We start from the raw sequence: 25,285 nt of genomic DNA, 5'->3' as shown, positions 1-25,285 counted from the left end.
ACTGAAAGTGCTCCATACAGCTGAAATCAGGCCACCTATTTAGGTGTCGGGTTTAGATTTTTCATTGTAAGCCCAGAAACTTGAAACATTTTGCCCAAATGTGTTGAAAGCTACGAAGACATTAGAGATTATTCATGGAATAAATATTCATTTGCAGGAAGACTTTTTTGGTTTTTTTTAAACGCCTGAGTGTTTCAGGCGGCGCGTTGCAGTGTGTGCAGCCGCTTACAGAAAGAGGTGATCGTATCCTGAGTGCTGTTTCAGTAGTTCCTAATATTAACGATACCAGGAATGCACCTCGGTTTTATGATTTAATGGCAGTTTCTGCTTAAGTTAAAATAGTTCCTAGATTATCCTTAACTATTAACTATATCCTTAACTATTAACTAATTACTAGTAATGAAAACTTCCCTGCAAATTAGTCTTCACATGCTTCTCTACCAGGTGCTGTAATACCTTCACCTTGCTGATAATTTTTAACCACAAACGCTACGTTACACTTGCCCTGAACACCAGGGCACCTTATTTTATTCATAACTCCCCCATCCACTTTTTCCCCGTAGAAAAAGCGATTACTTTGCCAACAGAGCATTAATATATTGCAGCTTTACATCTTCAGCTTTCCATGTTTCAGAATTTCCACTTTTGAGGTACTTTCTGTCCGGCCGGGTCCTGTCTGAGCCTGTGTGGAGCTCTGGTACCATCTAGTGTTACTGGGGAAATGCTGAGCGTCGGCTGGATGTGGCCTTTTCCTGGCTGATCTCCTGCTGGGTTTGCAGTAGGAAAAGCCTGTCGTGACAGAACTCGTGGTGATTAGGGATAACCACATGCAATAAAGCCGTTTTCTCCGCTAGCAGCTGCTGTTCTGGCCAGGGTGGCTTGGGACAAGCATGTGCCGGCCTAACTGAAGGGGAAGCAAATTTGCCAGCTGTGGGAGGCGTCTGGGGCCGGACAGCCAGGGGGGTGCAGGTTGTCGCCTGCGGGCCCTGGGCCTTGAGAGGCCCCCAAAAAGCCACAGGACATGCAATGGGGCTTCACCGCCATGAGGCATGGAAGGCCACCTCCTTCTACCCTTCCCTCGTGCATCAAGTACGTTGCACTGGTGCCGATTTCCCTCTTATTCTAAGCCTGCGGAGGATGAAGGGTTTATTTGAGCCCTGTGGGAGGCCTCCCAGGGAGGGGGGGTCGGGCCCGGACCGAGCCCCGCGCCCCTCAGACCTGAGGCGCTCCGATCCTGCCCTCATCAAACATGGCGGCCCCGCCGCAGCGCTGCCACCCCGCGGGCAGGACGGAAGTAGCGGTAGTAGCGTCAGCGCGCGGGCCCCTTCCCGGGTCGCCGCCCCGGAAGTACATGTTCGTTCAAAAGTGGCGGGGTTGAGCGGCTGGAAGGGCGGTGAGAGCGGTTGGGGGCCGGCGGCGTGAGGTGAGGAGGGGCTCCCGGGGAGTGCGGGGGCCGTGGGGCGCAGGGAGCTGGGGAGTGGGTTACGGCCGACTGGGAGGGGGGAGAGGGAGGCAGTTGGGGGTGCGAGGGGGCTACGTGGGTCTTGGGGTGGGGAGAGGGAGAACCCAGTCTGTTGGGCGGCACCTGGGACGGTGGGGGAAGGGGTGATGGGGAAGGAGGGGCTGCGCTTGTTTGGGGTTGCGGGGAGGGGAGGGAGAGCCGGCGGGTCTGCGGTGGGCACCTCTGGTGCCTTGAGCTCGCAGTAACTTCTTGTGAGTAAATAGTTGTCGTTAGATCCTTCTGCCAGGGGTGGCCCCGCCGAAGGAAGCCAGCTCTCATCCTTTTCTTTCTTCTTCTTTTCCTTTTTTTTTTTTCCTCCTTTTTTTTTCTCCTGTTCCTGCCTCCTGATTTTTTAGGGTTCTCTCAGCTCTGGATGGAAACTGCAATGTCTTCTGAGCTGCTGGCTGCAGTAAGGGTTGAACATTTTGGTCCCTAGTGTAACTTACTCAATGTAGATGAAGAGTTTGTGCCTTAGAGAAACCTTTTTCTTCCCTTCCTGAGGAAAGGACCTTCAAACTGGGAACTACCTTTGTGTCCTATTAGCTGCCAAGTAGTTCCTTTCCTCTGGAGTTCAGTAACCATGGGGCCATCGAAAACAGAGGAGGAAGAGGAGAGTGTGATCCTGATCAGCGATGATGAAGCTGAGAGCACGCTTGGGAATTCAGTTCTGTTAGTAGACCCCCTGAGTAAGTACTGTGCTCTTGTTGTCAACGAAGTTCTGTAAAGATCTTTTGAAATAAACTGAAGTAAAATGTTACGTGCTATGCTTGAAATGTGTCTCTCTGCTGCTAGGAAAGCAAAGTACTCCAAAAAGAAATAAAACCAGGAGGAACTGCCTTTATTTTATAACTTTTGGGATTTCTTTGGTGGCACTAATTACCTTAAAGGATACTGCTGTGTAGTTTCAGACTATTGCAAACCCAGCTGAGGCTAGGCCTTTTCGATGTCAGTTGGATCCTTTTTGATTAATTACCTCTGTTTTGACAGTGTGTGTAAATATTTGTCCCGGACCATTGCGCCATTCTTATTGGCAGCATGTGAAATCACAAGAAAATTTGTGCCAAGAGCAGGTTGAATTTGTAGTTACCTGTATCCTGATTTACACTGCATATTCTCTTTTCTACAGAGAAGTCTGCCCTGGAAGAGGAGAAATGTGAAGAAGTTGTGGATGAGGAATGTGAACTAATGGTTACTTTCTGTAGACAAGCAAAACTGATGCCTCATGCCAGATATGACTGTACAATACACCCATTTGAGTATGTTCAGTGATGTGGAGGTTAATGTGGGGGGGGTCGTCACTTTCTGCATTTAGTCCGTCTTGTCAAGTGACTGTGTTAGCTTTTCAGCATCTGAAAGCAGAAGTAAGGTTGGAGAAGCATGGAACATGTTTCATGAATAATGTTCTGTGTTTCACCCCTGTAGGCGAATGGAATGCGAATCATGCTCACCCCTTGGGAAAAACGCTGAAATTTGCAATCAGTGCTACTGCTACATCTGTGATAAACTAGCTTCCGAGGTAAGGAGAGCTGTAATCAAGAAATGCATGGCTTTGAGTAAACTGAGTTACTCAACAGTCTTTTAATGTGCTTAAGAGTGATTTCTTTTAAAAAGAATAAATGGTACATGAAATCTGATTATTTTAACAGTTCCTCTCCTAAATGTTGATTTCTGTCTGCTTCGCAGTGCTGCTAAATATGTGGTTTCTGTCTGGTTTATTTCTAGTACTCCAGCCAGTTGTTGGAGTCGACATTCACTTGGTATAAGCAAATGTACCTCCTGTTTGCTTGAGGCACATGGTGTATTTCATGGACTCAAATTACTGAACCAGGCTGCTTCTCACACACTGGAGAAATGTCAGGCTTTTAGACTGTCCTAACCTAGGGTGAGGGTGGGGGTGAGTTGGGGGAATTGGGTGCGTGGGGTTGGTTTGTTTGGGTTTTCCGTAGAATTCAGAAAACTTTGAACTGCGAGCAAAGTTGGGGTGAATGTGCAAAGGCAGTGCTCTGTTACCAGTTTACAGTGGGCAGGGTGCCAGCCCTGTGTGTCTCTGCAGGGTGTTCAGGAATGATGGTAAATTACTACCGGTGCTTTTTATTTGTTTTTGTTAGGTGTGATATCAGGTTATTGCTGTATTGGTCTCTTGCTCTGTCTGTCAAAATACTTCACTGTGGCTTTGCCTAGGTGTGTAAAGGATGAAATGCATTGTAGTCCTTCACTCGGAGAAGCTAACTTTTGATCTGCTCACCGGGGGGGGGGGGGGGGGGGGGAAGAGTGGGGGGGAAACAACCAAACAAAAAAAGACCTTTTCCTGTTTTTCACATTTTATGAAATAGTGCCAGAATTGGACAGCCCTTTCTCTCTGTCACTGCAACGCACACAACAAAAGCAAATTCTGGAAGGACCAGCGTGACTTTGCCTTGGCCGGTGTTCTTGTAATGTTCAACTTGGAGCTCACAGATATAGATGCAGACCTTCGGCACGGTGGTAAGAGTTATGCTCTCATACTGCCCTGGGAGACGTGTGGCTTGATGGACATCTTGGCTGGTCCACAGCTCTCCTTGCAAAGGCATGGTGTATTTTTAAGGTAGCAGCTTGCTGTTGCTGCTCTCTTTCTGGGCCATACTCAGACCAGGCACAGGTCTGCAGGTCTGGTTTGTGTACTTTCCTGGTTTCCACCCTTGGGAAGAAGCAAGAAATCTTTCCTGGCCAGTGAGACTGAGTGCAAGTAACTTGCTAAATATTTTGCATGGGGTACCTATGATTGTTTTTTAGTTTTGAAAAAAATAAAATTACACTAACGGTTTCACATCTCTCTTTTCTCTTAGGAAGTCTTCTAATAAAATTTATGCAGGAACTTTCTGTGGAGTATAATAAGTATCTGGTTGGAGAAAGAATGCCTCCCGGGCAATGTGAATGCTTTTGCCTCCCAAAATTGCCTCCTGGGCAATGCGATATCTGCAGGTCACGCAACATGGAGGTTGTGTACAAGTAAGTGACAACAGAACTCAGCTGCTAGCAGTACATACTGCTCCGAGCAGGTGTGATTCCTTTAGTCAGTGATAACTGGAGTCATGGCACCTGATATAGCAAAAACATAGTTGAGAGAACTTGGCCATTAAATGGCTTTTGCTCTGTCAAAAGCTCTTAATAAGCAAGAGCTATTAAATTGCCCTTGAATGTTGTTTAAACACCCATTTAAATACATCTCTAAATACACCTTAAATACAACTTTAAATACATCTCTTGTGCTGTACTAAGACACTTGATAATATCCCTCGTTGTTATAACCTGGGAAAGCGTGAATGTAAAGCCCATATTTTTACTAATTTGCTTTTTAGGATGGGGTTCAGCTTTTATTCGATGGTATGTGCCTTAAATGCTTAAAGGGTATTTGCACAACCATTACCTTCACTATGTTATAGGCACTTTTCAAGGAAAGGCAAGTCAATTTGTTCTCAAACTGTAGAATGGTCATAATTTTTGGTCACTTGTTTTAGAAATAGATCATTGCAGACACTTTATCTTACGGACTACTTAACTTCCCTAGGTATTCTGGAATTTTTGCTGTGGTAACAAGGTTTTTGAGTCAGGCAGAAAGAGAGAGTCCTAAAGCTGCTGCTGTCATGCTTCTGGGAGCAGCTAAAGAGATAGCGCTTCATAAAGACCCTGCTTTGTAAGTATCCAGTTCCACATCTAGTGTGTGATCTTCATTTGCTTCTCAAAGGGAGGAGACCAAGTGAGAGAGTTCTGGTTTTCTATTTATTCAGAGTAAGGACAGTGTGAAGATCACAGCCCTGGCTGCAGCACTGTGAGAGGAAAATGAGTACACCTGAGGGAGAAATGAGATTGGGTATGGGAGGGATTTTGGGGAAGAGAGAAGATTAAAGGTTGGATGTGAGAGGAAGAAGTTAAGTGGAATTGAGTCATGGTGGGGGAGATGATCTCCAGCAAGGGGAAGGAATTTGAGATGGGAGCTAGGAGGAGGGAGGGTGACAGACAGCAGATGGTAGCAGGTGGGGTTAATTCCCCAGGAGAGGGTACAGGGGCCTGGGAGCTTTCCTGAGAGTGCACAAGCTGCACTGTGTGAAGATGTATCTGCTTCTGAACTGGAAGGAAGGGAGGATGTGATGTTCCTTGGGTAATAAGTTTTAGATGCCTCTGACCTGTTAGCTGGAAGGACTGCATAATAAAACCAGAGACTAAATACTTCAGTCTTTCCTACTTGTGCTGTTCATTGTCTTGTTTATGTCATGGCTGATTCATGCTTGATTACTGTCTAGCCTGAGCAAGGTCACAGAGCTTTGCAAAACCTAAATATTTTGGGGCTTAAACTCAAGGTTTTTTATGAAGGAGAAATAAACGGTCTGGGTTGGTTTGGGAGGGCAGACACAGCAGCTCCTCGGCAATTCTTTCTGAGGAACTGTCAAGGTTTGCAAGGAGCAGGCTGGAGATGTTTGGGTAGGTCTGTCTTTGTATGCTTATTGTGAGTCCCGCAGCATTCACTGCAGCTCTGTGGGATGTGGTTTGGCTCCCTCATGGGATGATAATATACAGCCCTTCAGAGGCCCTGTAAAAGCAAAGGTGTGCCTGTGACTGTCTAATACAGCAGGTTAGAAGTTTTGGTACTGCCTTACTCTGTTTGGGTTGAGGGGGAGCCATGCTTCAGGTGGTTAGGTACTGCTGTAAAATGGTGTTAATTCCAGAATGTGTTTTAATCTTTAAGCACTTGCTTTATCTGTTTGAAATAATTTTTGTTAGTGTGATAGCTCCCAGTGCTTTTTAAGAAAAAGTTTTCTTAAATAGTTGAGTGTAGAGAATGGGCAAAGGCAGGAAAACGAGCCAAATATTAATTAGTGCTTTACCCCCCCCCCCCCCTTAGAAGCTGGCAGAACCTTGGTCATCCTGCTTCATTAAAGATTGCTGTCCCTTGTCTGTTGCAAAGGTAAGACTTGTTCTTATCCCATGCTGAGATGGCAATGGGATGGTTGCTGGCTGCAAACTTTCTGCTTGCACGTAAAATGATTTCTATTCAAAGGCATAAAGAAAAAAAGCATTTGCTTTAGCTCTTAAAAGCCAAAAGTCAACTTGCACAGGTGTATAATCTTATGATTCTGCAGTGTCAGGAACTCCTTATCAGGGAACACAACCCCAATGTACTGTCTTAGGTACTGTGGGAGCAGAGCAAGAGTAGCCTGCTGCTGCCTGTGTGTAGACTGCAGATGGGTAGGGACAGGCAGAACAACACAAACGATAACATGCACTGGTCAGCTTAGTGAGCAGGGACCTCAGTGCTATCAGTTTCTACAGTTGTATGCTACAAATCAGGATTTTTACAAGCTCTGTTGAATATTAGTTCCTTTCGGTGAAGGATAAGGGCAATATCTGCCTTATTTAGAGCCACATCAACATTCAAACCCTTCTTTGTTGCCTCAGAGAATAACTTGATGGGGAGCTCAAAGCCAAGAAGATGGATTACTCTTCGACTGTAGTCTAGGAGTGTTCTGTAAGGCCAGACCAGAAGGTGGTGTCAGGTAGCTACTTGTGGTTATTAAGCCAAAGAGTAAACAGTGTCTGTTAAAGATCAAAACAGCAGCCTTGTGGTACTCCACTGGGATGGAGTAGTCAGGGATGTAACATAATAAAGTTCCCCCAGAGGCTGATGAACGAGGTCATCTAGCTCGCTTGGCTTAATTCACTTCTCATTTTAGCTTTGCCTTTCACCTTTAACCCGAAATTCACTTGCCACAGAAGGTTAATGAATTAAGAATTAACTTTTTTCAGGAGCACTCAAAAACGATTGTTCTCACCTCTTATTTGAAACTATGACAGGTATAACCTAAATCCTATACCAGTTTTCAATTTAAATTACTATTCTTGGATTTTTTAATTTCTTACTTTAAAAGAATGGGGAAAGGAACTCTTTTTACTCCCTCCCCCAGTTTGAAAAGAGTGTCAGCCTGTTATCTCCTGTTGTCAGTTAAGACAAAAATGGCTTCGCTAGCTGTGCGGCTGCCAGGAGCTCGGGCTGATCACGTTGCTTATCAGGTTCATCATGTGTTGCTGTAGTGTTCCTTGCATCACTGGGGATCTCTGTTTTAAAACTTATAACTGCAGCACCTTGGTTTCACTGGTGTTTTAAAAAAAAGAGCAATACCCTTATTCACTACAAGTCTTAAAGCACAAATTTAAATATAGATCCAAACTGTCTGACATTTACCAAAAAAACCCCAAACTTCTGTAGATTAGTTTCCCTTAGGATTAAAGAAAACCACCACAACTTCATAGTAATTCAGCTGATTTTTAAGGGATTTTGATTTTTCTTTTCTTTTTCAAATAGGATCACCACACAACTTCAGAGGATGCTGGTGTTGTGTGACTTTCCAAAAAATTTGTATGAGAAGTTTGTTAATTTTTTTCAGTCCATCTCGCTTCCATGCCACTGTTTTGGCTTCTCAAATAGGTATGTTTGTTGGGGATTTTTTGTTTAGAGAATATGTTTTTATAGAGTTGCCTGATTTGAAAATGGCTGTACAGAATGGTGCTTTCACTGATAGTGCTGGGAGTGAGCATTTTAGGAAGATTTCAGTATTAGCTGCTTGTATTTGTCCTGCCCTTACAGGAAGCATTGTTTGCTATACCTACATTGTTGTCCATATAGTTTTCTTCTATCTTTTTTTCCCTTTTTTTCTTTCCTCTAAAAAGTGAGCTTCAAGCTTCAATGTTTTATTGGTAAATCTTCCTGTTACTTATGGGAAATTGTGGTGTACAAACAAAACATGGTTAAAACTGACTTTATTTTTGTACTTTCAGCTTGAATGTTTTGCCATGGGACCATGTATTACTGACCACTGTTTTAAAAGGCCAGAACATCACTGGTCAAAGAACACAGAAAGGAAGAAAAGTATTTCTGTGGGAAACACTCCCTGTGATAGAGGCTAGAGTGGAGAAATTGGTAGACAAAAACAAGTAAGATTGGTTTGGTCTTGGAGTTTTCATTTTATGAACTCAGCTTTTACATTTTTGCATGGTATTGACTGCAGTGTCTTGTTTTCCTGACATCTGTGGTTTGGTGTCTTGGGGAAATACACAAAACGAAGACATGTTTGAAGCTGTTCATGCCCATTACCTCTTAGCCACCAGGCTGATAGCCTTTTCAAGGTTTTTCAAAGCAGAATCAAGCCTTTCAAACAGTTCAGGGCCAGAAATAATGTTGAAGTGGATAATTTGTTTCTGTAAACCCAGTAGGTTTTAGATGTTGACGTTTAAAACAAATTCTGTTCCTCAAAGGCTGACTAGGTGGAAGGCAGCAGCAAAAGTGTGTTCTGGGCTCTGGGTCTTCAGAAGTCTGTATTCAAAAGAGCACAGTCTGCTTAAAGAATTAAATTGAAAGGCAACTTCCTTTTGCCAGAGTACAGAGATAATCTGTGGATAGCTTCTTGGAACTCATTTCCAGCCGTCTCTTTCTGCCAGTTATATTTCTATCCTATTGTACAATGTCCCTTGTGTGGGAAGATATACTGTTTTGCTTCATTAATTGTAAATATTTAATTTGTATATGGCTCTGCACTTCCTTCCTCTTCCTATTCACCTCTTTCTGGTTTTTCCTCCCCAGCTATAAAGAAGTTGTTCGCTACCTGAGGGCTGTGAAATGCGATGATACCAAAGGGTAAACGGCTTTTTAAATTTTTTTTAATTGGGTTTCTTTTTTCCCTTAAGGTTGTGTCCCAGTCTGTGTTTCTTCAACGAGTAATAAACAAGCAGAACAAAAAGCATTAAGGTTTTGGCAGCTGTTTGCTAAGTGAAAGTAATACTGCGTTGGCAACTAGTTTCTGCCTTATTAGATGTAACTTATTAGTGGTCGTGCTTAACCAGATCTATACGTGCGTGTTGCAAAACTTTCATGTTAATGAAAATCAACTACTGATTTCTTCCTTCTTTCCAGGTTAAGAGACCTTCGAGATAAAATCCCATTCTATTTGTGTAAAACGGGAGACTTCCTCGACGCCGCGCATTCGCTGCTGTTTCCCGTCAATAGCCTCGCCTGCTGTACTGCCTGCCGGATAACGCCCTTTCAGTTTGAGATCTACCTGAAGATGTTCAGAACAGGCAGCATCCCCACTGGGAAGGATATGGTAGACTCTGGGCCCTGGATTACAGTTGGCAAGTGTGATTTCTTGCTTACGTATGTTTAGAACCTTACTTAATTACAGCTTTTACTTTTTCATTAAACTTAGTAACGTTCTGAGGGACTCTGAACCCAGCTATAAATCGTCCAGACTAAGGCATGGTATGTAACTCTAGGCGGGAAGAATGTCTTTGTGACCAAGCATGAATTTGTTTAGTACACTTCACCACAAAATGCCAGTTCTGTCAGCTGTGACGTTGTTTTGCTGAAGACAACCTGTTAAAAGAAAATGCAAAGCTCTGTTACATCATGGCGTTACCAATGGCAGTCTGTAACTTAGCTTTATGGTACGGCTTAGCCTTGACCTTGAGAATAAAAGCTTCCTGATGGACAGGGCTTAACAACCTATGTATTGCATTCTGTCACTAGTTCAGTACCAATAACTGATCAGCTGTCTTGTGTGCTGCTTGTCCAGGTAGATTCTGAAATGAAAGATTTGTCTTGATGTTCAACTGCTAGTAGAATTCTTAGACGTTATGAGATAGAGGGTGTATCGCACTGTACTATGGTGTGATATACATAATGAAGACTTTGGCTTACCAGCTGTGATGGCTTAGTCTAAATTTTACTCAGTTCTTCACAGCTTTCTGGAATAGTGCTTTACAGTTGATGCTTTTCTATTTAGAAGCTACAAAAAGTTGTAAAATCGCTGTAGACACTCATTTGCCTCTGTTAAATATGTTTCCGCAGAAACCTAAGTTAGTACCTTGTTTGTGTTGATGTTCTATAGCTATTCAGGGATTATAAGAGATGTTCTGGACCTTTTTCTTCTCGCAGGGTCTCCCTTGAAAGACGGTGTTCTAATTAAGCAGGCGCTCAAACTCCTTTACAGCAATGTGTCACTCTACAGGAATGTGAGTCTGTGATAAAACTGTTTCCGTGGCCCTTCGCATGTTTCTGTATATTACCTATTTTGTCCAGTTACTTCTCTAATGCAAGGACTTACTATCAGAACTCTTTCCTCTCTGAGTATTTCACATCTCTGAACAGATTTGACTTTGTAAACAAATGTTCTGCTGTGTTTCAGCCTAAATGCTGGAGTTCCCTCATCATGATTTTGGGTAGTAGCAGTTTGCTGGAAAAAAGTGGGCACCTACATCCCCTATCCCTGAAAGAGCCACCGCTTGACTTCCAAAAGGTAACTGAATTGTTCAGCCCTGTGAAATGAGAGAATCTGTCTTGGGTTTATATAGGACTTATGTTATGTGGGCATTGGCTTGTTCTTCTGAATACTAAGGTTAACTTCATAGTGTCTTGTTAACGACTCTCGTGCTATGTGCCAAATGTAACGCTTTGCAGAAGGTTGTGATTCCGGAGGGTTAAATGCAGCGGTAAGCTGAGTAACTCTGCTTGCGGCTCAATGCCTAATACTCATTCTATATCTCTTAATGTTGAGATTGACCAGATAATAAAATGGGTAGGAAAGCAATTTAAGAAAAATGTGTTCAGATAGTCCTAATGAGTCAATATCTGGGCATTTTCTTCACAAGAACAGAAATAGCTGCCCACTAAGCATAGTATGTTAAAATGAGGAGGTTATGTGGTATGGTTTGGTTAGTGCTGTAGAGCCTCAACTTTCCTCGAGTAATGATGTTGAACAGTTAACCTCATCTGTAAAAATGCTGAAAAAAATAAGTAAAAGCACATTAAAGAACCGTCTTGGGCACTGTCTCATGGCTGTAGAGTGTCTGGCCACCCTCCCTCTTTACTTGTAACGCATTACTCTGTTGCAGGGAGTGCTCGCTGCCAGTGGGGGCCTTCTGGAGGAACTGAAGGCAAGAATTAATGTTTCTTTGCCACCTGCTGTCTTCGCTCCTCATGTAAGTGTGCACACAGCAATAAGGAAGCTTACCATTTGTTTTTATTGTGCTGGAAGATACAGTGGTATTGAAAACAGTTGGATTATTACGAAAAGCTTTTAAGAGGGCGCTTGAAGATTTTTGGGGGGGGGGGGGGGGGGGGAGGGAGGTGTGGAATCTCAGCATAAGGCTGTTCTTAGCACAGCCTGAAGGTAGGACAACTATAGGGTCTGTTCTGATCTGACATCATCTTCAACCTAGGACAAGTCTTGTTTCATCACTGTCCAAATTTGTGCATTAATAAAGCAGGAGAGTTGGTAATAATTCATTCTGTCTTAACTTCTCACAGGATAATCTTGTGTTGTTTGATTCAAACTATCCTTTGAGACTTAAGTGTGTTTGTCTCAACACTCGGAATACCCAGAATTGCTAAACTTGTTTTGAATGATGGTTTCACGTGTTGTGGAACATCCTTAAAGATGGCTTGAAATGCATTGTGTATTAAATACAGTCAATACCTCTAAGGAGCTATCTTACTTTTTTAATTTTCTTTTGAGGAAATTACATTTACCTTACTCCCCAAATATGACTCCTGGGCCAGATTTCCTGCCCACCCCCTCCCTTAATTCTACTTCTGCTTCTGTGACGGTGTGAGACGCTGTTTCTGCGAGAACTTTGAGAGCACTGGGTGAACCATGCTGTATAAATAAGTAGCTGTTCTGTTTGCCCTGTTTTAGGTCTTCATAAGGTTCTTGTGGATGTCAGGTCTGACATCCAGCCTATCTGACTGGAATGGTAGTAACTCAGTGCTGATCTGACTGGATACGATATACAAGTAGTGGCAAAAGTGGCCTTTCCAAATATGTGTCGTCTTGTTGATATCTCTTCCTGTAGATGCACCATGAGGCTTGTCTTATTCTCGCAGTGCAAGCAATACAACAGATGCTTTTTTGTGATCTTCCATACTTGACTTCCTTCTTGGAGATAGCCCTGGCTTTTGGGGTAAGTCCTAGATACTGACTTCTGTTTTAAAAGATTAAAGCAAATGGTATTTAAAATCTGTGTACCACCAACTTGGAGACTTTAGGCACATCTAACTTTTGTTCCTGTTTTAGCTTTGCTGACCTTTAATTTATTCTGTTTTTTAAGAAATGATTGGCCATTATATGAAATCACTGGTCTTTGTCTCTTCCTAGAATAACTTTTGGGCTCTGAGGCTGTTATTGGACCATCTTTCCTATGAAGAACATGTTCTCCATGGCACCGTCAACCTGATTTTGAGAGACCTACATTGTCAGAAAGCAACAATGCTAAAACTGTGAGTAAACTCTTGCTCCCTGAAGTCTGTCTGTTTATGGAAACAGTAAGAGCCATCCAGCAGCAGTAAGGTTTAGCAGAGATGTAATCCTTAGCTCTTTGAAGCCAGGCGGCCCAGTGCTTTGGGGAAGTCAGGAATGCAAATAAGATGCTAGGAATCGATAGGAAAGTTGTCTCTGAACAGCTGCATTCTGTTTCCTGGTTTTATGTTGCTTAGGTGGCAAAACCTTGGTCCCCAGTACGTGGGTGAATTCCTCTGCCTGTTCCTGACGTGCAGGCATAAGAAGATGCAATCCATTGGCCTGTTCGCTCTGAATATTATCATGGAGAACCTGCACATGTAAGTGTCAGACTTCATCGTAGCCGAATAGAAAACCATTATGTGCTGCAATACTGATGGTAGTTTTTCACTTAAATAACAGTCTTACCTCACAATTCATTCTTGTTTTTTATTTTTCCTGTTATTAGCAGTGGTAAAGATACTGAACACAGTGTCTTGGGTAGATCTGGAATTGTTCTATGTTACCTGTTGCAACCAAATGTGCTTCTTTCTGCCCCGTGTTATGAAAAACATGTTGTTTGCTCTTGGCAACCCTGACCAGTTATCAAGATTACATATGGTACAGTCTAGTTCTATTACTTAAATATCGTTGTCATCAACAACAACCAAAAAACCTTAACCAGGACTTAGAGCGGTTACTCAACTCTAAGGAGGCATAATACCACATAAAACTTTTAGAGAAAATAGCTGAAAATAGCTTAAAATATGTATTACTGTATATCCACAAGAATACAGTGGGTGTACAGGCATCAAGACTTCTTTTAAACTTGTAAGAAATGCTTCATGTGGTGGTGAGGGAGTAAATGCCCTCCAAAAACTGAAGATTCAGGAACATACGTGCATCGCAATGCAAACGGAGGACAGCATTAAGCTTGTGCCTGCTGTCATTCTTGTCCTCTCTTAAAAAGAGAGCTCTTTCTCTGCAGCAGCATGAAGCTTCAGTGGGTTGGGAAAGCAGAGTTCTGAAAAGTCTGAGTACTTTATTTAGATCACAAATTATAATAAACCACTGATGTGTCGCTTCTGAAACTGCTAGCTGTTTTATAAGTATAATCCTCGCTCTCCTGCGTTATGCAGTAAAGCATTATAGGCTTTAGGGTGAAAGGCTTTAATGTGTCGACATAGTAGTTTTTAAATTGACTCTGTGGTTGTAGACCTGAAGGCAGAGTAACTGCCTGCTCCAGCACTTTTAATTCGCATGTAGCTGATGGCAGCAGAGTGATGTTGAGAAGTCACTTCTTAGTAGCTGTCTTGAGTGGAAATCATGGGCACGTAACTGACCACCTTTGTGAAAGGCTTCTGCCTGGTTCTTCTCTCCAGCCTTTGCTGTGTGTAGCTGAGAAAAGAAAATACCTGATCTCATTCACTTGTGTTTGAGCTAAGATGTATTTAACCAACTTGCAGTTCCATTAATTGTCTTTTTTCTGGGTTTGTGAGGCTTTACAGCGTGCTCTAGAAGTGATCCAGAGAACCTGATGAAATCCTGTTTCTTATGGTCTGTCTTGGTCTTGATTATTTCACTGGGCATCTGATGCCGAAATCATCCCCATTCGGAAATGGGATTGAGTCGTTGGGTTAGCCTTCTTGTAAAGCTGTGATCGGCGTGAAACGCTGGCTGAAACTGGGGGCAGGATTTGCCTATGAGAAAATGGATTAAGAGCCTACATCTGTTTTTCAGGTGTCCGTGGGCAAAGCATCTTTGCAACTTCTTTCACAATGCAGTGAGTATCTCTCTGTATTTTGGAATTTAACAGGGGGTGTCAATGACAACTATTACGTAGCAATTAAGTATTTAAAATATCATTTGATATATCATGTATCAAATATGTCAGTCACTTGTTATAACATTATGATAAGTGTGACTGAGCTATACTGACTAACTTTTTCTCTCTGCCCAGGGATTAAGGCACCTGCCCCTTGGCACCGCAGCTCATCGTGAAGTCTCAAAGTTTATAAACATTTTTGAAAAACTGTAATTTGGCAAAATCTTCAGGAATATTTTCCAATTTGTCTTAACCTGAGAAATCTCTTCCTGGAGTTCCTTGCTTTGGTTGTCATCTCCAAAAATGTTCAGCTAAAATCTGACTTTGGACAAACCCTAAACTGAAATCGTAGGTGAAGGTGGCTGTATTTCAGCAGATGTTTTGGACATTTCCTTTCCTGCAGGTCTGTGTGTTAAGCAGTTTAAAGAGCCGGGGGTTTAAGTTCTTAAAAAGCTGGTCCAGAGATGCTGACTGGGGCAAGAGAATGGGGGGAGAGAAACATGGATGAAGTAGAAAGCGCAAGTCTCTACTTCTGTTGTGTTGCACAAATGTGCTGTGGGCAAGATGTCTGCAGCAGAACAACTGCTGGGAGAGGAAAAGGTTAGAAAAGGAAAACTGCCTCTCCACAGGTGTACAACGGTATGCGTTGACATGCTGTTTGCACACCCTCCCTTGGTTAGCGTGTAACTGTAAAAAATAAACCACTCTTGAGGCTGAAGGACAAACCGAAGCTTTCTTAGTTGCTGCAAGAAACCAGATTCAGGAAGGCCTAATGCAGTAAGTAGCTTGTTTTGTTTGTAAATAATTTTTTTTTTAAATCTAGCTTTCAGGGTTTTCCAGTTGTGGAGCTTTAGTTTTATTTCCTACAATAAAAACTTAGTGACTTAGGTGACTTAAGCTGGTGCTGACAGCTCTCTGGGTTCCTCAAATCCTTATTTTAGTGATAAGTTAATCTTTGAACTGTGGAGGTAGAAATAGAGATACTTCTAGCCTGGTTTATACGTTTGCCCTGCTCACACCCGTCTGCTTTGGTTTGGCACTCAGAGGGGGGGAAAAAATCTTTGAACAGTATTTTGCACATTTAAGGCTTTCAGTGGCTCTTGCAGCTTTTGTTTTCCTAAATAAGCTACGCTACTCGAGTCTTCCGCAGAAGTGTATGTGTATCTAAATCAACACCGTGTTAAGTAAAACTCTGTAGAAATTCTGTCATGTTGTCAGTTCTGCTTTGGGGGTGTGTTGTTTTGTTTTAAACAGTTGCTGTACCTTTATCTCGTGCTGTGCAAGTTGAGCCAGGACAAGCAGAGGTCAGTGAAGTCCCCGGGTACTCAGGAATCTGGTTGTGCTGACTGTCGGCAGGGCTGGCCACGTGCTGTCTCGTTCTGGACTGCGCTCCCAAAGATGCACTGTGGTGCTTCATCCTGGTTTCCAAGAGAGGTGTTTCTTGCACGTTCCTAATAGTATGATCTTTCTCACCTCATCTGCCTCAGTAGTAGAAGGTCCTGGTTCCTGTTACAGCTGAGGTGGGAGAAAAAAGAGGGGGAAGGAGGCTTCAGACACAGCACCTGCAAAGATGATTAGTATCGGTGTTCCCTGCTTTGCCCAGGTGTGAAAGCTTTCCTTTCTCGACGTGCAGTCCGGCCTCTGACGCTCTCTGGGTGCTCTCCCAGTAATGCAGAGAGGTTGGGCAGCCAAGCGCCCGGACGGCTCCCATCCTCAACTCTCCAAATGTCGATAGTCCCCGAGCGTGCTAACCATAGGGTGTTACATCGTGCTTTGTCACTTTGCTGTGGGTGTAAAGAGACAACAGCAAACCCAGGTAGGCCCTAATATCAGACTGGGCTTGGACTGGGTGTAGACTTCAGCATCGCCCTGTTTAGTGCCCTGTGCAGGACTGGGCATGGGAGGGAGAGCAAGCAGGTGAGGGCAGGTGTCTCCATTCTGGGAGACTACAGGCCAGTCAGCCTGACCTCTATACTGGGAAAGATTGTGGAGTGATACATCTTGAGTGAGCTCACCAGGCATGTGCAGGGCAACCAGGGGATCAGGCCCAGCCAGCACGGCTTCATGAAAGGCAGGTCCTGCCTGATCTCCTATGACAGGGTGACCCATCTGGTGGGTGAGGGAAAGGCTGTGGATGTTGTTTACCTGGAGTTCAGCTAAGCCTTTGGCACTGTCTCCACAGCATCCTCCCAGAGAGGCTGGCAGCTCATGGCTTGGATGGGTGTGCTCTCTGCTGGGTAAAAAAGGGGCTGGATGGCTGAGCCCAGAGTTGTGGTGAGCGGAGCTAAACCCAGCTGGCAGCTGGTCATGAGCGGGGTTCCCAGGGCTCAGTGTTGGTGCCAGTCTTGTTTGATAAAGATGTTAATGTTCTGGATGAGGGGATCAAGTGCACACTCAGTCAGTTTTGCCAAGTGCCAGGTCCTGCCCTTGGGTCACACCAACCCCAGGCAGCGCCCCAGGCCTGGGGCAGAGGGGCTGGGAAGTGCCCGGCGGAGAAGGCCCTGGGGGTGCTGGCTGACAGCCGGCTGGGCATGAGCCAGCAGTGCCCGGGTGGCCAAGGAGGCCACCAGCCCCCGGGCTTGTGTCAGCCCTGGTGTGGCCAGCAGGGGCCGGGCAGGGATGGGGCCCCCGTGCTCGGCCCTGGGGAGGCCCCACCTCGAGTGCTGGGCTCAGCTTTGGGCCCCTCGGGACAAGAAGGGCCTTGAGGGGCTGGAGCGTGTCCAGAGAAGGGCAGCGGGGCTGGGGCAGGGTCTGGAGCACAAGTGTGCTGGGGGGCGGCTGGGGGAGCTGGGGGGGTTTAGCCTGGAGAAGGGGGGGCTGAGGGGAGCCCTTCTCGCTCTCTGCAGCTGCCTGAGAGGGGCTGGAGTGAGGGGGGGGTCGGTCTCTGCTCCCAAGTCACCAGTGACGGGACGAGAGGGAACGGCCTCAGGCTGCGTCAGGGGAGGTTTAGGTTGGAGATGAGGGAAAATGTCGTTAGTGCCAGAGCGGTCAGGCCTTGGCACAGGCTGCCCAGAGAGGTGGGGGAGTCACCGTCCCTGGGGGGGTTCAAAAGACGTGTAGCCGTGGCACCTGGGGCCATGGTTTAGGGGGCCTGGGGGTGTTGGGCTGGCAGTTGGACTTGATGATCCTGGAGGTCTTTTCCAACCTTAATGATTCTATGATTCTTACCCCTTTGAGCCTGGATTTACCATCACAAGGGAAGGCTAGGAACTGCTTACTTCCTGTAAGTAAATAGCATATCTATTCATTATTTATCTCCTTCTGAATTTTAATGGATTACAGCAGCCCTTATAGCGAGGATTATACTATAGATAATGATGTAATCTTTTATGTATGAGAAAAAGACTTTCTCTGAAGACCTGACTTTGGGCATGGGTTGGATGGACAGGTATAGTTGTTACAATCAACCGCTGCAGAGAGCATCTTCCCTAGAGCCTGAGACTACGACTAGCGTGACCCCAAAGGTAAATTGAGGGCTGATCTCATCTGCTTTGCTCCAGGTACAAATGAGACGAACAGAGCTCATAAAAAATTGAAACATGTAGTTTGGAGAGGAAAATGGGCACCTAGAGCTGTCTCATCCAAATATTGTATTTTAGCAAGCAGAGCTCTGCTGTTCTAGCCACTGTGTGTACAGCTGCTACTGCCAAACAATAAATAGAACATTTGCAAGTAAGTGCCTGTATTGAAAATAAAGTTTCAGCTGAAAATAGTGGAAGTGTCTTAGGTTTTTTAAAGTCTGGGCTGGGAATAACATCATCCAGCTCAGGAGTGTGGCCCAAAGGGCTGCCTGGTTGTGGTCAGCAGTTAGCCCTGCTCTGAGCCTGTGCAGCACCAGGGGTTGGGGAGGGCTGTGCAAGGCCCTTGCTGACAAACTGATTGTTTCCAGGCGATGGGGGCAGTTCTTAGTGCAATAGTTAAGGACAAACACACCGCCCCTGCCTGGTGCTGCTGCTCAGCCTGTGTGGCTCGTCTGCCTCTGCCCAGGGAGTGAAGGGTGGAACGCTTGGGCGATGAGGCCGAGCTGATTCTGCATCTGACAGACACCCTGAAGGGCGAAGTGGGCATCTTTACTGCGTCGGGGCTGTGGGCAACGGCGGGTTGGGATGATAAAGCTGTCAGTGAGCGGGGCTGGGGGCGGTGGAGAGGGCCTGCCTCTCCCTTGCGCTTCCCAGCCGCCTCTGCCGATACCATTTCTACCAAGGACACTAATTAACCTGCTAAATGAGTTTATCCCTTCGGAGCGCGCACCAGAGAACCGAGTTATCTAAAATACCCTCCCAGAGAGCGCCATAATTAGCAGCTGGTGCTGAGGGCAGGCCCCATGCTACCCAGGGATGGCTCATTGCTGGGGCGCTCCCCCACCCCCAGATGCCGTCCCTCGGTCCTGCGCGGCGTATCACGGGGCTGGGGCCGTGCACGCAGCGTCCCCGTCGCTGGCGCCTGCCTGGGGAGCTCCCCTTCCCCTGCTCTTGGGCCCAACGTGGGGACGGCAACAAGGAACGGGATGCAAGTCCTTGCGCAGGACAAAAAGAAGTCGCCCTCTTCCAACCAAAAATATTTAATAACTGGACTAAGCAACGTAAAAAACTATCTCGTTGCTGGCTGCCAGATTAACAGATGGCTAGAATCATTAATATTGCAAAACTTCAGGAGTTCATAATTCTTTAATCTACGAAGCCGGTGGGGGCAGCTAACGCGGGCTCTGCAATCTGCTGCGCCAGGGGCTGCCGCCTGCCCACCCACCCCCCACGGCCGCTCCCTGCCAGACCCCCCGAGGGCTGGGCAGACCTTGGCCAGGACCAGGCTCCTGCCTGCAGCGGGAGCCCAGCAGCAGGCAGATGCTGCCTGCAGGAGGGGTGAGCCTGATGAACCCCCCCGGACTTCGGGCTGGTGTTGATAGCAGCCTCCCACTTTGCCAGGTGCTGCCCTGCACCCGTGCGGCTCTGCCGGCCCCCGCTCAGCCCTCGCTGCCTTTGGATTGCAGAAAATCCATGGAAATCCAATAACCCCTCTCCAGTGTCATTTTATCGTTAAACCCAAGCCTTTCCCATAATCGTTCGGAGGCAGCGCGGGGAGATTACGATTGATGTCAACAGCCAGATAATCTGCGGTTCAGCATTCGGTATCGCTGACCTCGTTAATAGGCGCCGGCGGCGTTGGGAGCGTGGGGAGCACCCGAAGGAGCCCCTCTTTGCAACGAAGAAAAGCCCAGCACTGGTGTTGCGAGCAAAATATATATTTCTTATTTCCTTTGGGTGAAAAACCTCATGCTGCGGCCGCAGCAGGCTCAGAGTCCGGCCCCAAAGAGCGCCATCGATCCCTGGCCAAGCCCCAGCCTCCAGAGGAGGGCGGAGGGCCGGCGGCTCCGTGGGGCTGCCGGGGCGGCTCTCAGCGCTATCGATCGCCGGCTCGGCCCCGGCCCCGCGCCCCCATCACCCCCATCGCCCCCCGGCTCGCGGCGCGCTGGGGGGGCGCAGGCTGGCGTGGCTTCGCCTTCGCCCGAGTGGGGGTTACGGGGCGTCGGCCTCCGGCCCCGTGAGATAAAGGCTGCCTGCATGAGGCGTCCCATACGAGTATATACATTTTGCATCTATATCTACCTCATACATATATAGATGAGATTGAGATGCATCTATGGGCTCTATATATATGAGAGAGACATATGAGCTCTACATATGAGATGATATGTATGTGAGAGGATATGTATGTGAGTTGATATGTACGTGAGATAGATATATATGATTGGGATATATATGTTATATATGAGAGAGATATGTGAGATTATATATATGATTGAGATATATATGTGATATATATATGAGATGTATATATGTGAGATTATATATAATTGAGATATATTTGTGAGATTATACATATGATTGAGATATGTATGTGAAATACATATGAGATATATATATGAGGTTAAGATATATGTATGAGAGAGATATATATTATAGATATATATGCAAAAAAATACTTTTATATATATGGGATGCCTCTTCCAGTAAGCCTTTATATATATGTGTGTGTGCGCGCGCGCACCTACATACATATATGCATGTATATTTATGTATATTGTATAATAAATTGCATATAATACATGTAAGACATATTATATTATATAAATTATACCTACATACATACAATATGAATATATATTTTCCACCACCATACATATTGTACATGTAGATATACACACACATATATGTGTGTATATGTGTAAACATATGTGTACATATATATACACACACACCCTCCCTCTTGGGTCTTTCACCTGTGTGTGGGTGTGTATATGTGCACACATAACATACCGTAGCACAACTACACAAATAAACGCGCACACCCCTCCGTTCCGCCGAGGGCCCGCGGCGCCCCGGGGGATTTGCTCCCTGCGGCCAAGCCGGGGCCCATCTGGGCAGTTTTTCTTTGTGGAAACTGTTCTTTTTTTTTTTTTTTTTTAGCAACAAAGCGACCTGAAGTGGTTTTTTTTTTCAAACTGGTTGTTTAATGAAGGGTAGGAGGTGGTTTTGTTGTTTTGGTTTTTTTTTTTCTCACTTCTTTCTATTTTTTGCTTTTTCAGCCATTATTTTGCCTTTAATCAGCTAACAACTGCTACTGGACCTTTTCCCCCTCCCTGTAAGTCACTCATTATTATTATTTTTTAATGTTGTTGCACTTTTCCCCTTGTGCTGACCCTCCCCCTCCACCCACCATATGTTTGGTCTCCAACTGCTCACTTTTTGTATTTATATTTTGTTTTGTTTTGGGTTTTTTGTTTGTTTTTCCTTCCTCCTTTTTTTAACTAACCTCTCCCCAGCTGCACCCCTGGTCCTCCCTGACACCCCCCCATTCCCCCCCAGCTCCCCCAGCACTAGGCAAGTGGGAAGAAACACAAAATCCGGGGGCAACCCAGCAGGAGCAGCTGGGAGAAAGCCATGGGGGGGGCGGTTGGCTTTGGCAGGGGTGCAGGCAGGGGTGCAGGGCCTCCCTGGGGTGCCGCTGTGTCCCACAACACGTTATTCCCCTCCTCCTTGGGGCCCTTCTGTCCCTTAGGGCTATGGGGGAGGCTGGGGTAACCCCGTTTCGGCAGCTCGGCCGCCAGATACCAGGATGCTGCCTCCATCCCGGGCACTCATGTTCAGCGGAGCCAAATCCCCTGGGAGCAGCAGGGGGGAGGACGCTCCCATTATCCGGCTCCTGCCGTGTCGGAGGCAGCTGGACCAGCCGTGCATTAATAGATTACACAGAGGATTTGGGCTCGCCAACAGCGAGGGGAGCGCTGGCGGGAGGCAGCACGGGCAAGGCCAGGGTGGCTTGGTGAGCCAGCGGGTCGGACGCAGCCCCGCTCCCTGCTAACACCTTTTCCAGCCAAGGTAGGTGGAGGGCTCGGCCACGGCGCTGGGATACTGCTGGGATGGCTGGAGCGGGGATGGGGATGCTGGTCCCCGCCTGCCTCCAGAAGAGCCGCCAGCGGGAACGGGGAGCCCCGGGGAGGCCGGACCACGGGGATGCTGGGCTCTGGGTGCTCGCCCTCCTCCCGCGGCTGGTTATTTTTCCGGGGGATGCTCTGCAGAGAAGCGGAGCTGGGGCAGCCCATGCAGCTGCCGAGCTGTGCCGGCGCGCGGCTGGCTTTGAGCCGTGCTGCTGGGTGGCTGCATGCAGCACCCCCAGCCCTTGCCTGCCCCTGCGCTGGGGGCTGCAGCCTGATCTGGGGTGCGGGATGGGGAGCGTGGGCATCCCTGGGGTGGGGGAGGGTCAGATACACCTGGTGCAATGTGATGCTGGAGGGTCTGGGGGTCACAGCTGGCCACGGGCAGGGGACGGTCCCCTCGTGCCACCGATTCTTGGGGTGGCATGGGAAGGCAGGTGCTCGCAGTAGGACTCACACAAGTATGGTCGCAGCTTGTGCCCCATCCGCTGCCGTGCCTCAGCTTCCCCATCACGCGCGTCCCCCCTGTTAGCCAGCACCCAGGGCCACTGCTGTGGGGGTTGGGGAGTGTGTGTGTTTGTGTGGGTGGCCTTGATCCCCGAATCAGAGGTGACCAGCCACATGAGCCATTTCCAAGGCTGTGTACGCAGCTGTGCGGATGCCCAGAATCCCTCCTGGCCCCGCTCGAGGCCACAGCAGGGCAAGCGAAGGAGAAGGGCCAACATCCCGCCTCCTCCCCAAATAGCCTCTGGGTGCGAGTTGCTGCTCTCCACCCCAGGCAATGCCACCATCCGCCCTGCAGTCAAAGCTGGCTGGGTCCCCGGGTTTTGCATGTGCCCGCGGGCACGGTGCGGCTGGAAGCGGGCCATGCCAGGCACCCGCCCCGTGCCAGGCTGGCCTCGTGCCCCGCGGGTAAGTGCAGCCTTTGCCTTGTGAAAACAACCCCGAAAGCTCCCAGAGCCATGGGATGCTCGGCCACGGGGTTGGAAACCACCCCACCCCAGAGCACGGCAGGGTGCTGCCCCATCCTGGGGACCCCACTGTGGGGGATGCAGAGCTGGGGTGGGCTGGGGCAGGACGCGGCCACGGGAAAAGGCACCAATGGCCTCACTTGCAGAGCCCCCGGCTGCCGCCATGGACGAGTGGGACCTCCCGCAGTGGAAGAAGGAGGTGGAAAGCCTGAAGTACCAGCTGGCCTACAAGCGGGAGATGTCCTCCAAGACAATACCCGAGTGAGTGAGTGGGTGCCCGCCCTCCCCTCCCACCCCTCCCCATGCCCCCAGCCCAGCCCAGCAGCGGGACATGGCTTTGCACAGCCAGGCGCAGAGTCTGGCTCTTCCCCACCCCCCACAACCAGCATCAAGGTCCCCCACCAGATCACCCGGGGGCCCCCAAAACAAGGCAGGTTTAGAGCTCTTTACCCCCCCTACAGTTCTTCAAGCCCTCCAAGCCCCACTGGCAGAAACCATACCAGCCCCTGTGCTCCTTTCCACAAATCCCTCCCCATGCCAGCGCCTTTCCAGCTGCCCAAACTCCAGTGGTGGCTGGGACATGGCAGCAGCTGCGGGACCCCCTGGTGCCCCCAGGACCCCTCCCCAACACTCCAGACTCAGCTGGACGAGTGTGCAGGTGCCCCCCACCCACCCCCAGCCACACCGCAGAGCTCAAAAGACTTTAACATAGGAAAACAAAGTCATGGAAAGGTATTTCCCCTCCTGGGTTTGTACCTCGCTGCTCCTCACCACGGAGGGGCTTGGGCCAGCCCCCCCATTAACCCAACCCGGGGCTGTGTCTTAGAAGGGACAGCAGAAAAAGAGTAATTTTAGCAAATAAGTTTTAAAACACATCTCAAAGGCCGCCCCCATGCTGGCAGCACATGGCAGCTACAGACACTGGGGGCAAAAGGCTCTCTATAAACTTGTCTTGGGCTTCGTTCCCCCATCCGAAAACCAGGTGGGTGCACGGGGGCTCATGCATGCTGCCACCGGAGCGGGGTGCGCCCCCACATCCCTGCCTGCCAGCGCAGGGCGCACCCCGACATTGCTGTACCCCGGAGTTGGGTGCCCCCAGGCATCCCTGCACCCCCACATCCCTGCCTGCCAGCACAGGGCGCACCCCGACATTGCTGTACCCCGGAGTTGGGTGCCCCCAGACATCCCTGCACCCCCACATCCCTGCCTGCCAGCGCAGGGCGCACCCCGACATTGCTGTACCCCGGAGTTGGGTGCCCCCAGGCATCCCTGCACCCCCACATCCCTGCCTGCCAGCGCAGGGCGCACCCCGACATTGCTGTACCCCGGAGTTGGGTGCCCCCAGGCATCCCTGCACCCCCACATCCCTGCCTGCCAGCACAGGGCGCACCCCGACATTGCTGTACCCCGGAGTTGGGTGCCCCCAGGCATCCCTGCACCCCCACATCCCTGCCTGCCAGCACAGGGCGCACCCCGACATTGCTGTACCCCGGAGTTGGGTGCCCCCAGACATCCCTGCACCCCCACATCCCTGCCTGCCAGCGCAGGGCGCACCCCAGCATCGCTCCCCACCAGGACAGGATTTACCCTGGGCACTGCAGCCGCCCCCCAGCTCCCCCCATTCTGCCGCTGCACAGCCCCTGCCCCCCTCGCGGAGGGCGACACACCTGCACCCCACAAACGCGCCCCGGGCAGGGTCTGTGCCCACCCCTCCGCTCCCCTCTCCGCAGGTTTGTGAAGTGGATCGAGGACGGCATTCCAGAAGACCCCTTCCTCAACCCGGAGCTGATGAAAAACAACCCTTGGGTGGAGAAAGGCAAATGCACCATCCTGTGAGGGGTCGGCCCCCGCCGCGTGGGCTCCCGCCACCCCTCGCTGCCCCACACTGAATGTACACTTTTTTATTAGCTAGCTTCCTAATATGACTACCTGAACAAAAACCCTACCCTCACCTCGTCTTATTATTTTTAGTAGTAGAAGCGTTTCTTTTTTATGGTGGGGAATGGGGGAACCACAGGGTGGGGGCAGAGCGGAGGGACACGAGCAGCAAAGGTCGCTGCCGGGTTTCCAGTCACAGCCCTCCACTCACCTCTGCCACCACTACCAGCAAGCTGGCTGCTCTTTCAACTTGAAAAGGAAGAAAACACTTTTATAAAACATTTTCAGTAATTTAAAATATTCTTTTGTATAATGTAGGATATAATTTTGCAGCAAAACCAGGCAAAATATGACAGCTAAGGGTTTATACATGAAATA

At 48.0% G+C, this 25,285-nt stretch overlaps 2 protein-coding genes across 5 annotated transcripts; both read left to right on the top strand.

Annotated features, from left to right (window-relative positions):
* Window positions 1–1,328: 1,328 nt before the first annotated feature.
* Window positions 1,329–15,830, top strand: LOC104053528 (uncharacterized). Of its 4 annotated transcripts, none has more exons than XM_064461411.1 (21): window positions 1,329–1,423; window positions 1,858–1,910; window positions 2,045–2,187; window positions 2,628–2,757; window positions 2,924–3,017; window positions 3,835–3,985; window positions 4,327–4,489; window positions 5,049–5,174; window positions 6,381–6,443; window positions 7,839–7,961; window positions 8,312–8,467; window positions 9,114–9,167; window positions 9,444–9,661; window positions 10,464–10,540; window positions 10,714–10,824; window positions 11,420–11,506; window positions 12,380–12,487; window positions 12,682–12,803; window positions 13,020–13,142; window positions 14,542–14,584; window positions 14,762–15,830. In XM_064461411.1, exons 3-21 carry the CDS (start codon window positions 2,082–2,084, stop codon window positions 14,837–14,839), a joined length of 2,133 nt encoding a protein of 710 aa, XP_064317481.1. In that variant the 5' UTR covers window positions 1,329–1,423; window positions 1,858–1,910; window positions 2,045–2,081; the 3' UTR covers window positions 14,840–15,830. The 4 variants fall into 4 exon arrangements, with proteins under 4 accessions (XP_064317481.1, XP_064317479.1, XP_064317482.1 ...); XM_064461409.1 differs by having other exon boundaries at window positions 2,003–2,187; XM_064461412.1 differs by lacking the exon at window positions 1,858–1,910 and having other exon boundaries at window positions 1,342–1,423.
* Window positions 15,831–21,843: 6,013 nt separating this feature from the next.
* On the top strand, window positions 21,844–25,262 carry GNG13 (G protein subunit gamma 13). The gene is made up of 3 exons (XM_064461408.1): window positions 21,844–22,002; window positions 23,176–23,290; window positions 24,760–25,262. The coding sequence occupies exons 2-3, from the start codon at window positions 23,193–23,195 to the stop codon at window positions 24,863–24,865; spliced, it is 204 nt and encodes a 67-aa protein (XP_064317478.1). The 5' UTR covers window positions 21,844–22,002; window positions 23,176–23,192; the 3' UTR covers window positions 24,866–25,262.
* The last annotated feature ends 23 nt before the right edge of the window (window positions 25,263–25,285 follow it).

The sequence above is a fragment of the Phalacrocorax carbo genome, chromosome 10 (genome assembly GCF_963921805.1).
Source record: "Phalacrocorax carbo chromosome 10, bPhaCar2.1, whole genome shotgun sequence".
NCBI classification, from domain to species: Eukaryota; Metazoa; Chordata; class Aves; order Suliformes; family Phalacrocoracidae; genus Phalacrocorax; species Phalacrocorax carbo.
Note: the sequence above shows the minus strand (reverse complement) of the source record. Positions and strands in the feature narration are given on the sequence as shown.

Bases quoted from the DNA above. Each gene is read 5' to 3' on its own strand.
- GNG13 (XM_064461408.1), top strand. From the start codon at position 23,193: ATGGACGAGTGGGACCTCCCGCAGTGGAAGAAGGAGGTGGAAAGCCTG. The intron at 23,291-24,759 runs GTGAGTGAGTGG...CCCTCTCCGCAG, and splicing joins TCCTCCAAGACAATACCCGA to GTTTGTGAAGTGGATCGAGG.
- LOC104053528 (XM_064461411.1), top strand. From the start codon at position 2,082: ATGGGGCCATCGAAAACAGAGGAGGAAGAGGAGAGTGTGATCCTGATC. The intron at 3,018-3,834 runs GTAAGGAGAGCT...TTTATGAAATAG, and splicing joins GTGATAAACTAGCTTCCGAG to TGCCAGAATTGGACAGCCCT. The intron at 14,585-14,761 runs GTGAGTATCTCT...CTCTCTGCCCAG, and splicing joins GCAACTTCTTTCACAATGCA to GGATTAAGGCACCTGCCCCT.